The following is a 14,265-nucleotide window of genomic DNA, read 5'->3' on the forward strand; positions in this document are numbered from 1 at the left end:
TCCTTTTTGTTGCCCTTGTTGTTTATCGTTGTTGTTGTTATTATTGTTGTTGTTATTGCTGTCGTTGTTGTAGGATAGGACAGAAATCCAGAGAGGAAGGGAAGACGGGGAAAGAAAGAAACACCTGCAGACCTGCTTCACCACTTGTGAAGTGACCCCCCCTACAGGTGGGGAGCCAGGGGCTGGAACCCGGATCCTTAGGCCAGTCCTTGAGCTTCGCGCCATGTGCACTTAGCCCGCTTGGCTACTGCCCGACCCCCTAAAGCTATTTTTAAAGCTACAAACCCTAGTTCATGTCCTCACGCTCCTAGGGGAGGTGGGGGGTGGGGTGGGCAGGAGGAATGTGTGCGGGAGAGAATAGAGCGGCTCCCCAGTTCCCCAGAACAGAGCGGGGCACCGCTCCCTCCCCTCCCCCTGGACGCTCAGGAGGCTCTCCAGCCCCCACCCCCTCTGGCCCGTGCCCCTGCTCGCTGCCTTGCCGAGGGCACCGCTGCTGGGTCTCCCTGCCCCGGAGGGAGTAGGCTGGGCGCGGAGGCCGAGCAGGTGGCGCTTAGGTCATCCTGGAACATCTTGGATGGCTCCAGTGGATATAAATAACAGTCCGGCAGGCTCTGAAAATGCCCGAGGTGGGGTGGGGTGGGGTGGGGTGGGGTGGGGTGGGAGTAGGTAAGGAAGAAGCAGTTTATTAAGTGAGGATATCCTGGTGATCTGGAAAATTGTACCACAGCTAGTGCCTGGCAAAGGGGGTGGAGGAGTGAAAGGATTTGAGAATGAATCGTGGTGGAAAATCTGGGAAGACCGCGGGGGTTGGGGGGGGGGGGAGGAGGAGCGCATGGTTTTCTGACCCACCCCCACCGCGCGCCGGTCCCAGGGCTCCGGGCGGGCACCCCTAGGTTGGCAGGCAGCACTGTGCACGTAGAGGGCACCATTTTTGGTGTCCTGTCTAACTAGAGCTCTCATGTGAGCAGCTGAAGGAAGGGTTCTGTGCCTCAGTTTCCCCTAGGAATCATAATGCTTACAAAGCGATGGCTGGAGTCTCACAGGAGCTTATTTTTTTAATTTTAGCTATTTTATTGAGAGGTACAAAAAGAAAGACACACAGAGAAAGACCAGAGCACTGCTCAGCTCTGGCTTATGGTGATGCTGGCGATTGAACCTGGGATCTCAGAGCCTCAGCCATTAAAGTCTTTTTGCAGAACCATTATGCTATTTCCCCCAGGCCAGGAGCTGATTTCTAAGAAGGCTGCACAAAGGGTAAAGGCCTGTAGTGCGGTGTGCCCCCCACCCCTCCGCCCCCTTAGAGGGGGCTGGTCCCTTCCAGCTCCCCAGTCCTCCCAGGCTCTGCAAAGGCTGGGAGGAGCAAAGCAGAAATCTGACTCTCCAGACCTGGTGCGCCGCCATGGGGGAGCCCTGGCGCTTCTCACGCAGGAGCCCAGGCCCGGAGACCCGCGCCCCGGGAGCCGCGATGCCTGCACCCCCGCTGGCGCTGGGGCCGCGGCGGGGAGGGCGGGGCCGGGGGCCGGGCTTCCCGGGGGAGGGCTCGCGCGCTGCGGGAGGCGGCGGCCCCGCAGCGGCAGGACTCGCGCCGGAGCGTGGCCGGATCCTCACCCGCGGAGGCGCCCGGGAGGACGCGGTGAGTGCAGTGGTTGCGGGGCCCGTGGCTGCATGCCGCCCCCTCCTCCTTCTCCCGCGCCTCAAAACTCGGCAGGGGCTAGGGGTGGGGAGAGACATCCGCACCGGTAGCCCCCGCCACCCCGGAGAGAACTGCTGCCGAGCCCATCGGGTTCCAGGTAACCCGCAACTTCCTCGACAGGCCGGAGAAAGCGGGGTGCCGGGCCTGGAGGTTCACCCCATCTTCTGGGGCCCCTCAAGGACCCTAGACTTTCCTCGCACCCGCCCTGGGCGCCCCCCAAAGGGGCCTCGCTCTTTGGCAAACCCTCGCTCTCTTGAGCGGAGCCCCAACTCCTGGGGGGTCACCATCTGGAGCGCCCCCTTCCCTCCGCGTTGACCGGTTGGCCCCACCCCTACCAAGACCAAGTTCAGCAAGTTTGGCGGAGAAGTCCGGGAGCTTCCATGGCTAGGCCGGGGCGCTTTGCGTGCGCCCCTCGGACTCCGGGTCGTGCAGCCCCCGCCACCACCCGGGCCGGTCGAAGGGCGCCCTCCGGGAGAGCTGGGGCGGGAGGCGGGCAGCACCCTGAGCTCCGAGGCTCGGCGTGGCGGCTCGGGGTGCGGAGTGCGTCAGCGTGAGCAGGCACCTCAGCCGGCAGGTCGGGTTTCCAAAAATGCCCCTTTGTTATTCCCCCCCCCCCCGTCCGCCTCCTCCCCTTCCCCCAGCCTTCCAGGCGGCGGTTGCTGGTTCCAGTCTTTCCCGCCTAGGCTCCGCTCCCTGGACCAGCCAGGGGCCCGTCATCCTCTGGCCTTGGAATCCTAGGGCTGCAGCCCATGACCTCAGGAGGGGTGGCTGGGAGCAGAGGCCTTGGGGCTCACACAAGCGGCTTGTGACTCAGGACAGAAAATGGGCAGGGCTAGGTGACAGCCTGGGGCAGGGACTATCCCCAGCTTCTGGGAAGGGTGGGGGCAGGTTTGGGGGTACCTGTCAGCACTGTTCTTTCCTGAACTCCAACCCTCGGGAGTCCCCGCCAAACCCCAGAAGATTCCTCTGGGCCCAGTAGCTTTCTGAGCCGTTGTCTGTGCTGGAGCATGTTCTGGGGTTGCATCTGGGTCTCTGGGGAGGCCAGGGGGCACATGGTGCTGACCGTCCTCAGAAGGGGCTGGTGTCTCGGAACCCACCCCCTGTAGCATGGTGGAGTGGGGCTGTGGGACCTGGCAGTGCCTGGGGCCCAGGCTTGTGTTTGCTCTGGGAGGCCCAGGGAGCAGTGCCAGCCCTGCATACACAGCTCACTCTGTTCTGAGGCCAGAGAGAGGGGAAGGGTAGGGGGGCAGCTTTCCCGGGAGCCCTCAGCCCTGGGCCCTGGATGCCTGGCCCGGCACAGCCCCACAGGCCGCGTAGGTGACACAGGGCTCCTCGACATCAGGGTGGCAAGTCCTCTATGGGCAAGAGGCACCCACCCTGGTGAGGCTAACTGCCCTTTCCTAGGCACCTCCTCTGAAGGCCTGCATGACCTGGGGGAGGCCCACTCAGGCCAAGCAGGGCCAGCAGGTGCCCTGGTCTTCAGGTGGAACGCATTTTCATTCAGTTCTCAGTGCTAATTCCAGGCCCCCAGAGAGTCTCTGTCAATTACAAGGGACAGATTCTATCCTGTCATCACAGCCCAATGGGATGTGTACCTTCAAGGGAACCAAGGCTGAGGGCATGGTATGAAGGAATATGAAAAGGATGCCTGGATTGGAGTCTGAAGGGGAGCGCTGTGACAGAGCCCCACTGCAGGGACAGTGGACACACTCTGTCCTCCTGGGCCTGGCGCTGACCCCTGGGTTTGCTCCTGGGAGGAAGAGATTTTCTTCCAGGCGCTGGAGTCCAAGCTGGGGACAGCTGCGATTCTGGGAGGGGAGTGGCCGCATGCCACTAAGTCATCCTCTAGCCCCTGGGGTGGTGGCTCTGGGGTTGGCATCCGCCTTGCTGTAGATTCCAGATCCTTCAGGACCCTGGATAACACTCATAACAGGCTGGTCACCAGTCAGACACCCCATGGGACTGCCCCAGACTAGGCTTTTTTTTTGGGGGGGGGCAAAGTGTGGGGGAGGGTGCTGAGTTGCCTGTCCACAGAGCCCCCCTGGGACCTCAGTGGAAGTGGGGGGCCAAGCTGAGTGTCTCTTTGCGACCTTTGGGCCTCAGGTGTCCCCTTTCCTGGCTTACTGTCATTGGCACCCAAGCAGACAGGAGCCCAAATTTCCAACTTGGGAAGCAGATGGGGCTTCCTGGGGAGAGAAAGGTGAATACACTTGTTCTAGCATCTTTGCCAAGATGGGGCTAAGGTCTCCTGGCTCCAGTCCACTCTCCCAGTCTGGGGAGCTCCTGGGGTGTGGCTAGGCACCTTGGACTTGGCCTGGTGTATTAAAGGGGTGCCTTGTTCAAGGAAAGCGAGCAGGGCCTGCTGTGGGCAGGCGCTTTGCAGCCAGGGGAGTGGGGCCCTCTGCCCACCACCCACCCCCGCTGGCCAGCTAATCCCAGGCTGGATCGTGTGACCTGATTGGCATCCTCCTGGCTGGAATCTGGTGCCTCTGACAGCACTTGCTATATCGGGGGAGCTGGGCACCGCCCTGGACGCTCCAGCCTCCCTCCCCCCCCACTCACCCCCTGCTTTGCTTTCATTCGCTTCCAGGCAGAGTCACAGAGGCAGCTCTGAGAGTTGGACACTTGGGTCCCTGCTGTGATCTCGAGGCCCCAGGTAGGTGGGGTGAAGTGGGGTGGGGGGTGAGGAGGGACCCAAGGTAAGAGGAAGAACTCTGTAGATGCCATCCTTGCTCTAGTCGCCAGCTCCCTCCACCCCCCCTGAAGCTTCCAGACTCCTGCCTGCTAAGTCCTGGTGCTGGTGGCTCCTTGGTTGGTGGAGACGGCAGTGGTGGCAAAGCCTAGGGACAGGAAAGGGTTACTTCCTACCGCCTGTACCCCAAAGCATTGTCTAGTTCTCTGTTTACCCTTTTGTCCTCCACAGCTACCAGCCTGCCACCATTCCGTGCTGCGGGGACACCATGGCTCCGGAGGAAGACGCTGGAGGGGAAGCCCTGGGTGGCAGCTTCTGGGAGGTGAGAATCTGGGTCCTAGATTTGGGATCTCCCCTCCCCTCCCCCCCAGCCACCTGTCCAAGGGAGGAGCCCAACTGTCTGTCATTGCTAGCCTAGGAGGTGGCTTTTCCCTGTTGACACCCCCCTTCTTGTGTGCGCCCCAGGCTGGTAACTACCGGAGGACTGTGCAGCGGGTGGAGGATGGGCACCGGCTTTGTGGGGACCTGGTCAGCTGCTTCCAGGAGCGTGCCCGCATTGAGAAGGCCTATGCCCAGCAGTTGGCCGAGTGGGCCCGCAAGTGGAGGGGTGCCGTGGAGAAGGGTGAGCCTGGTGGGGTGTCCCCTGGGGGTTGGGGGACTAGGAGCTGCCAGAAGGGTGGCTTCTTTCTGCACCTCATGTGGGAAGTTGCAGTTCCATTGGTGGCTGGCTTTCCCATGGATGGGACACCTTCCTGCTATTAATATTTACTCACTCAGTTGTGCTGATAGCATTTGCAATGTCCAGTTTGGGTTGTTTTGATTGCTAAATATGTATATAGTTTGACCACCAGGGCTTTGTGATTTCATGATTCCACCACTCCTAGTGGACTCTTTTTTTTTTTTTTTAATAGAAGTTGAGAGGGAGAGGCAGGGGTAGAGAGGGAGAGAGGAAGCAAGGCACCTGCAACACTGCTTCACTGCTCATGAAACTCCCCTCCCCTACTCCCTGTGGGGACTGGGGGTTTGAACCTGGGTCCTTGAACATGGTAAAATGTGTGCTCTACCAGGTGCATCACTGCTCACCCCTCTCCATGACTCTTTTCTTTCACTTTCTCTTTTTTTATGCCAGATAAAGAGTGAGAGACAGTGGGGGTGGGGGTGAGAGAGAAAACAAGACACCACAGCCCTGTTCTACTGTTTGTGAACCTTCCTCATTGTGTGGGGCTCCCTTGTGGTGGGCTAAGGGCTCAAACTTAGGTCCTTACACATGACAAAGTATGCTCAAATGGTCTGGGAGGTGGCGCAGTGGATAAAGCATTGGACTCTCAAGCATGAGGTCCTGAGTTCAATCCCTGGCAACACATGTACCAGAGTGATGTCTGGTTCTTTCTCTCTCCTCCTATGTTTCTCATTAATAAATAAATAAAATGTAAAAAAAAAAGTGTGCTCGACAGGGTGAGCCATTCCTGGCCCGTGTTTATATACATGGGGGCCAGGGGCTTGAACCTGGGTCCTTGTGCATGGTAACGTGTGTTTTTCCCAGTGAACCATCCATCCCGCCACAGCTTGGGCTTTTTCTGTGACCTTCTTGAGGCGGGACACGGGTTCTTTCCACTAAGGCACAGAGTTCAATGGCTTATATGACAGGCTTGAGACAAAGCTTCCCCTGTTGCTGTGAGGCTTGGGGCCTTAACTTCACTTCTCAGGGCTGCCACTTTCTCTAGTACATGGTTCATGGTGGGAGTTGGGCGGTAGCGCAGTGAGTTAAGTGCATGTGGCGCAAAGTGCAAGGACCGGTGTAAGGATCCCGGTTGGAGCCCCCGGCTCCCCACCTGCAGGGGAGTCACTTCACAGGCAGTGATGCAGGTCTGCAAGTGTCTGTCTTTCTCTCCCTCTCTGTCTTCCCCTCCACTCTCCATTTCTCTCTGTCCTATCCAACAATAAAGACAGACCACAATAATAACTACAACAATAAAACAATAAGGGTAACAAAAAGGGAATAAATAGATCAATAAATAAATATTTTTAAAAAATGGTTTGGGAGTTGGGTGGTAGCACAGTGGGTTAAGCATACGTGGCGCAAAGCGCCAAGGACCGCCTTAAGGATCCTGGTTCGAGCCCCTGGCTCCCCACCTGCAGGGGAGTCGCTTCACAGGTGGTGAAGCAGGTCTATAGGTGTTTATCTTTCTCTCCCCCGCTATCTTCCCCTCCTCTCTCCATTTCTCTCTGTCCTATCCAACAACGACATCACCAACAATGACGACTACAACAACAATAAAAACAAGGGCAACAAAAAGAAAATAAATACTAAAAAAAAAAAAAAAAGTTCGTGGCGTAGAGTAGCTACTCCATAGCAGCCCTCTGCAAGCCCTCTCTGTACATGGCACCCAGAGCAGGCCCGGGTGAGGGGTCTTACCCCCGGCTTGGCCCTAGTATGTCCCCTTCCCACAGGCCCGCAGTACGGCACGCTGGAGAAGGCCTGGCACGCCTTCTTCACCTCTGCGGAGCGGCTGAGCGCGCTGCACCTGGAGGTGCGGGAGAAGCTGCAGGGCCAGGACAGCGAGCGGGTACGCGCCTGGCAGCGGGGTGCCTTCCACCGCCCAGTGCTGGGGGGCTTCCGAGAGAGCCGGGCGGCCGAGGACAGTTTCCGCAAGGCCCAGAAGCCCTGGCTGAAGAGGCTGAAGGAGGTGAGCGGGGAGGGACGATGGGACCCCACGCCTCTCCCTGGGTCCCCACGGCGCTAGAGGGCTCTGGGGTCCAGAGCTGACCCCCAGGCCCCCAACCCTGGTGTGCCAGGTGGAGGCTTCTAAGAAGAGCTACCACGCGGCCCGGAAGGAGGAGAAGACAGCACAGACCCGGGAGAGCCACGCCAAGGCGGACAGCGCGGTGTCCCAGGAGCAGCTGCGGAAGCTGCAGGAGCGCGTGGACCGCTGCGCCAGGGAGGCGGAGAAGGTAGGACCTGGCTTCCCCAATGCCTTCCTCAGCCCCTGCTCTCTCCCCTGCTAATCCGGATCTGCCTTGCTTGGTCCAGATGGTCATTTGATGGAGGAGCCAGAGGGTGGGCGGCGGTGCACCAAATAGAGTGCACACCTCACCATGGTTCCCCACTTGCAGGGGGGCTTCAGGAGCGGCGGGGCAGGCCTGCAGGTGTCGTTCTCTCTTGCCCCTCTATCTCCTCTCCTCTCAATTTCTTTCTTTTCTTTTAAGATTTTATTTATTTATTAGTGAGAAGGCTAGGAGGAGAGAGAGAACCGGACATCACTCTGGTACATGTGCTGCCTGGGATTGAACTCAGGACCTCATGCTTGAGAGTCCAATGCTTTATCCACTGCACCACCTCCCGGACCACACTCCTCTCAATTTCTATCCTGTCAAATAAAAAGAAAGGAAAAAGAAAGAAGTAAATAAAAAGGCCACTAGGAACAGTGGATTAATCGTGTAGGCACTGCATCCCAGTGCTAACCCTGGTGACGATAAAAAACCAAACCCAAGTGCAGTAGAGAAGCAATTACTCCCACCTTTTGCTCCCTTAAAGAATTTTGGTGGGAGTCGGGTGGTAGCTCAGCGGGTTAAGTGCAGGTGGTGCAAAGCACAAGGATTCGGGTTCGAGCCCCCCCCCCCCAGGAGTCACTTCACAGGCGGTGAAGCAGGTCTGCAGGTGTCTTTCTCTCTCTCCCCCTCTCTGTCTTCCCCTCCCCTCCCCATTTCTCTCTGTCCTATCTAACAATGACGACATCATCAACAACAACAATAATAACTACAACAATAAAACAAGGGCAACAAAAGGGAATAAATAAATAAATAAATAAATATTTTTAAAAAAAAGAATTTTGGTCCAGGGACTGGGTGGTGGTATACCTGGTTGAATGCACATGTTACAAGGGGCAAGGACCTAGGTTCAAGCCCCCATTCCCACCTGCAAGGGGAAAGCTTCACAAGTGGTGAAGCAGGGCTGCAGGTGTCTCTGCCTCTCTTCATCTCTGTCTTCCCCTTCCTCTCAATTTCTGGCTGTTTCTACCCAGTAAATAAATAAAAGTAATAATAATAAAATAATTTTGGTTCACACTCCCAGAGGGGTAAATGTTCAGGGAAGATGACTAGAAAGCTGTGAACTCTAATTCCATCAGGACCCTGGAGAGAGAAGGGGGCCCGGGGAGGAATGGCACTTGCTGTTACTTAAAAGGAAGAGAAAGGGGAGTTGGGCGGTGGCACAGTGGTTTAAGCGCAGGTGGTGCAAAGCGCAAGGACCGGCCTAAGGATCCCGGTTCGAGCCCCTGGCTCCCTACCTACAGGGGAGTCACTTGACAGGAGGTGAAGCAGGTCTGCAGGTGTCTGTCTTTCTCTCCCCCTCTCTGTCTTCCCCTCCTCTCTCCATTTCTCTCTGTCCTATCCAACAATGACAACATCAATAACAACAATAAGTACAACAACAATAAAAAACAACAACAAGGGCAACAAAAGGGAAAATAAATAAATAAATATAAAAATATTTTTAAAAAGGGAAGAGAAAGCAAGACCATAGAGAAAAATGAGCAAATATATAAAAATATAGATAGAATAGATAGATAGTTATAGGTAGTCAACTCACATCTTTGATCTTGGGAGAACTAATGCAGTTTCCAGTGGAGGGGGTGGGGACACAGGTGGTGGGAAAGGTGTGTGGAATTTTACCCTTGTTATCTGGTAACTTTGTAAATCAGTATCAAATCACTAATAAAAATGTCTATAAAAACAACAAACAGTGGGCCGGGAGGTGGCGCAGTGGATAAAGCATCAGACTCTCAAGCATGAGGTCCTGAGTTCAGTCCCCAGCAGCACATGTACCAGAGTGATGTCTGGTTCTTTCTCTCTCTCCTCCTATCTTTCTCATTAATAAATAAATAAAATCTAAAAAAAAAAAAAAACCAAATGGGCCAGGTGGTGGCACACCTGGTTGAGCACACGTGTTACAGTGCCCAAGGACCCAGGTTCAAGCCCCTGGTTCCCATCTGCAGGGGGAAAGCTTCACAAGTGGTGAAGCAGGGCTGCAAGTGTTTCTCTGTCTCTTCCTCTCTATCATCCCTTCCCTCTGATTTCTGGCTGTCTAGCCAATAATTAATAAAGATAATAATAGAAAATTTAAAAAAAGGTCCCCAGCTGCAGGGGGAAAGCTTTCCAAGTTGTAACACAGGGTAGCAGGTATCTCTCTGTCTCTTTCCCCCTCTGTCTCTCCCTTCCTCTCGATTTCTGACTGTCTCTATCCAATAAATAAATAAATAAATAAAGATAATAAAAAATTTAAAAAGAAAGAAAAAAAAAACATAATGGAGCCTGTGGTCAGGAGATGGCACAGTGAATAAAGCATGGCCTCTCAAACATGAGGTCCTGGCTTTGCACCCAGCCAGCACCACATGTGCCAGAATGATGCTCTGGTTATAAGTAAATAAATATATAAATAAATACAAACAAAACAAAACCAAAAAACCAAAAATAAACATAAATGAGACATTCAGGAAGGATTCATTGTCAGGCGCTGGTGTGACTTTTAGCAATGAGGACATCTTCCCTGATCCTTTTTGGTCTCACCACATCTCACCTTTCTGCTCAGCTACAGAGACTACTTTCTGCTTGGCATATGCAATAGTCTCCTGCCCTCCTTGCAGCTCAGTTCACACCTCCTCCATGAAGCCTCTTCTGATTTCTCCCTCCTTCCCCAGGGGTTGATTTCACTTATTTCTCTCCATGAGACTCTCACAGAAGCTGTAGCCAAATGCTGGCTCCCTTAGGAGAGTGCTAGGCTCCTTGGGACTGATTGCTTCTGGTGCTTGGCCAGGTTTGAGCCCATGGCAGGTGATCAGTAAGAAGTATTAGAGTCCTGTGGCCAAAGAGGTGGCTGGTGGTAGAGCACAGGACTTGCAAATGTAAAGTCCCTAAATCTGATCCCCAGCATCATATATGCCAGAGTGATGTTCTAGTATTCTTTCTCTCATTACTTAAAAAATATTTTGGTGGTCCGGGAGATGGTGCAGTGGATAAAGCACTGGACTCTCAAGCATGAGGCCCTGAGTTCAGTCCTCAGCAGCACATGTACCAGAGTGATGTCTGGTTCTTCTTCTCTCTCCTCCTATCTTTCTCATTAGTAAATAAATAAAATCTTTAAAAAATATATTTTGGGGGCCAGGTGGTGGTACACATGGTGAGCATATATGGTAGTATGCTCAAGGACCCGGTTCGAGCCTCTGCTCCCCCTCTGCAGCAGAGATGCTGCATGAGCAGTGAAGCAGGTCTGCAGGAGTCTATCTTTCTCTCTCCCTCTCTGTCTACCCCTCTTCTCTCAATTTCTCTCTGTTCTATCAAATAAAAAAAAAATTGATGGAGTTGGGGCCTTGTGCATATACAATTCCACTATTACTGGACTGACTTTTTCATTCAGAGAGAAAGAGAGAGAAGCACAGGAGCTTCCCCCATGGTTATGGTACCCCCATGTGGTGCTTGGGCTCAAATGGGCAGTCTGAGTGGGAAGGTCTAGCGCTCACCAGGGCCTCACTCTGCCCCCTCAGGTGAAGGCCCAGTACGAGCAGACGCTGGCGGAGCTGCACCGCTACACGCCACGTTACATGGAGGACATGGAGCAGGCCTTTGAGACCTGCCAGACGGCTGAGCGCCAGCGGCTCCTCTTCTTCAAGGACATGCTGCTCACTTTGCACCAGCACCTCGACCTCTCCAGCAGTGAAAGGTCTGGCCTGCACGGGGGGGTGGGGGTGGTGTGAAGCTCTGGGGTTCTGCTGGGTCCCTTCCAGTGTGAGATTGGGAGGCGCAGAGCCAGGCTGCTTGGTCTGATGGCTGAACCTGTGGCTGCAGGTTCCAAGAACTCCACCGCGACCTGCACAAGGGCATCGAGGCGGCCAGTGACGAGGAGGACCTGCGCTGGTGGCGCAGCACGCACGGACCGGGCATGGCCATGAACTGGCCACAGTTTGAGGTACGGGCGGGCCTCAGACTGGGAGCGTGGCTGGGACCTCAGGAGAGAGAATAGGGCTTGGGGCAAAGTCGGTTCTGTGGATCCTGCCAGTCACCACCAGAGAGACCCTGAGCACTGTCTCCACAGGAGTGGTCCTTGGACACACAGAAGACAATCACCCGGAAGGAGAAGGGGGGCCGGAGCCCGGATGAGGTTACTCTGACCAGCATTGTGGCCACAAAAGATTGTACTGCATCCCCGCCCCAGTCTCCAGTGCCACCTCGGTGAGAGCCAGGAGCCTGGCTAGTAGGAAACAGCCCTGCTCCTTGTCCTTGTCTCGCTTCTTCACTTCATTCCCGTCCCACCTGAAGTGCTTGAAAATTGGTGCCGGGGGCCTTGGGATCTGCTTAATTGTGTTCATATTTTTTCTTCTTTTAAAGATGTATTTATTTATTGGATAGAGACAGATAAATTGAGAGGGGTGGGGGAGGTAGAAAGGGAAGAGAGAGAGAGATGTACCGACAGTCCTGCTTCACCACTCGTGAAGCTTCCTCCTTGCAGGTGGGGGGGGGGGACTAGGGGCTTTAACCAGGGTCCTTACACTTTGCAACTTGTGCTCTCAACCAGGTGCACTATCACTGGGCCCCAAGATTTATTTATTTATTAACATGAGAGAAAGAAAGAAAATCAGAGTATCACTTTGGCACATGTGATACTGGGGATCAAACTCGGGACCGCATGATTTAAATTCCAAAGCCTTATCCACTGTGTCACCTTCCAGGCTGTATTAGCAGTTTTCGTGGTACTTTAGATTTGTGAGATGTTTCCCCAACTCTCTTGCACCCACAGCCCACACCAGCCCTGAGCTCATAGTCCTGGGTGGCAGGAGTCACACTAGAATCTTCCACTCCTCCTCACTATCTTCTCCCAGGGCTCTGTGGGGGTGAGCCCTTGGCCCAAGTCCTGTGTTCTCTGCTCAGAGTGTCTCCTATGTCCCGAAACTGTCCATTTCTGTCTCTTCCCTCCAGCAGTCAGCAGGAAGAGGAGTGGTCAGATGAAGACAGTCCCCGGAAGGTGGCCACGGGAGTGCGAGTGCGGGCCCTCTATGACTATGCTGGCCAGGAGGCTGATGAGCTGAGCTTCCGAGCAGGTACCCTGGGCCCTGGGCCCCCTTCCCAGTTCCTTTCTATTCCTGTCCCTCTTACCCCCCTTGAACAGCTAGCTGCAGCAGAGGTGTGAAAAAGAAGCCCAGCTCCTGCCACTCAAAGGCCAGTTCTCTGACTCATAAGAGTCCTCTGCGGGTCCTGAGCAGAGTCTATCCTGTGGCCTTATCTCAAGAGCCCTCAGCCCATCCCTGCTTTCTGCATTCAGGGTCTGAGCTGGAGAGTATTGCTTATTTGACCTCTCTCTGCCTGAGTCTTCTTGATGAGCGTTGCTCCAGCCCCCCCCCCCCCCCCCAGTGCTTGACTCAGTTGCAGGAACAGGGACTGGGCCAGGACATCTGGTGGTGACCAGTGCTACTTTTCCCCCAGGAGAAGAGCTGCTGAAGATGAGCGAGGAGGACGAGCAGGGCTGGTGCCAGGGCCAGTTGCAAAGTGGTCGCATTGGCCTGTACCCTGCCAATTATGTGGAGTGTGTGGGGGCCTGATCTGCTCACATGGCCCTTCTGCGGTGTTTCTCCATCTTGAGTTGGAACCCAGCTTCTCAGCAGGAGGACCAGAGAACCCTGAACTGCTGTGTCCCAGCTGTCCCTTGAGGAGGAAGGAATTCTGGGAATGGGAGCAGAGGACTTGCCTCTGGGAAGGGACTGGTAGAGAAGGGCCAACCGAGTGTAGCCTGAGGGCCATATGGGGAGGTCACAAGGCGATAGAAGGGCTCAGGGGTGCCTGGGTCTCCCCAGGATCCATGGACCTAGTTCTGGGTCTCTGTTTTGGGAATTCCTGGGGTGGGCTTGGGGTGAGTGTAGTTCTGGGCTAGCAGCACCTTCTTTTGTGATGTGTTCCAGTGTGTATTAAATTTGGAAGAAAAAAAAAACTGGTACTGTCGAGTTTATGCTCATTTAAAAAAATTATCTTTATTTATTGGATAGAGACAGATAGAAATTGAGAGTGAGAGAGACATTTGCAGCACTTCTTTTTTAAAGTTAATACTGTATTTACTGCTCAGCTCTAGTTTATGGCAGTGCTGGTGATCAAACCTGCCATAAAAAGTCTGTTTTGGGGAATACGGCGGTAGCACAGTGGGTTAAGTGCACGTGGCAAAGCTCAAGGACTGATGTAAGGATCCCAGTTCGAGCCCCCAACTCCCCACCTGCAGGGTGGTTGCTTCCCAAGCGATGAAGCAGGTCTGCGGGTGTCTGTCTCTCTCCCCAGCCCTGTCTCCCCTCTTCTCTCAATTTCTCTGTCCTATCCAACAACATCAATGGCAACAATAACAACAACAACGAGGGCAACAAAATGGGGGAAAAAAATGGCCTCCAGGAGCAATGGATTCATAGTATAAGCACCGAGCCCCAGGAATAACTCTGGAGGCAAAAAAAAAAAAAGTATTGCATAACTACTGTGTTATTTCCCTTTCCCTGCATTCATCTTTTTTAATATGCCAACCTTGCCGGATCTCCAAAGGATTGAGGTACTGAGGATTGAGGGGAAGTCCGCGGAGCTAGAGTGTGTTTTAGGGGGTGGGAATTGGGCAAAGGTTTGTCAGTTTGGCACCTGCTCTCGAACTTTAGGACCCTGACCTGGGGTGGAAGGGATCCTGATCAAGTCAAGGCTGGAATCTGCTTGCTGAGTTTGAGCTGGGCGGGAGTTCGCTCAGTGGGCCTGATGGATCTGATCGGTGGGCTTCTGAGCGCTCCGTGGCTGTCAATCATTACTCAGCTGCCAAACGCGGGAGGCAGCTCCGCGTCCCAGCGCGCCTGGAGAAGTTTGGACCAGCCTA

At 54.6% G+C, this 14,265-nt stretch overlaps 1 protein-coding gene across 4 annotated transcripts; it reads left to right on the plus strand.

Annotated features, from left to right (window-relative positions):
- Positions 1 to 1,480: 1,480 nt before the first annotated feature.
- On the plus strand, positions 1,481 to 13,359 carry PACSIN3 (protein kinase C and casein kinase substrate in neurons 3). 4 transcript variants are annotated; one of them, XM_060176489.1, is made up of 11 exons: positions 1,481 to 1,633; positions 4,284 to 4,349; positions 4,617 to 4,707; positions 4,851 to 5,007; positions 6,837 to 7,072; positions 7,182 to 7,337; positions 10,925 to 11,100; positions 11,226 to 11,346; positions 11,473 to 11,609; positions 12,357 to 12,475; positions 12,858 to 13,359. In XM_060176489.1, exons 3-11 carry the CDS (start codon positions 4,654 to 4,656, stop codon positions 12,971 to 12,973), a joined length of 1,272 nt encoding a protein of 423 aa, XP_060032472.1. In that variant the 5' UTR covers positions 1,481 to 1,633; positions 4,284 to 4,349; positions 4,617 to 4,653; the 3' UTR covers positions 12,974 to 13,359. The 4 variants fall into 4 exon arrangements, with proteins under 4 accessions (XP_060032472.1, XP_007519128.1, XP_060032471.1 ...); XM_007519066.3 differs by having other exon boundaries at positions 1,482 to 1,633; positions 12,354 to 12,475; XM_060176488.1 differs by lacking the exon at positions 1,481 to 1,633 and adding an exon at positions 1,726 to 1,790 and having other exon boundaries at positions 12,354 to 12,475.
- The last annotated feature ends 906 nt before the right edge of the window (positions 13,360 to 14,265 follow it).

Source organism: Erinaceus europaeus, chromosome 17, assembly GCF_950295315.1.
Source record: "Erinaceus europaeus chromosome 17, mEriEur2.1, whole genome shotgun sequence".
NCBI classification, from domain to species: Eukaryota; Metazoa; Chordata; class Mammalia; order Eulipotyphla; family Erinaceidae; genus Erinaceus; species Erinaceus europaeus.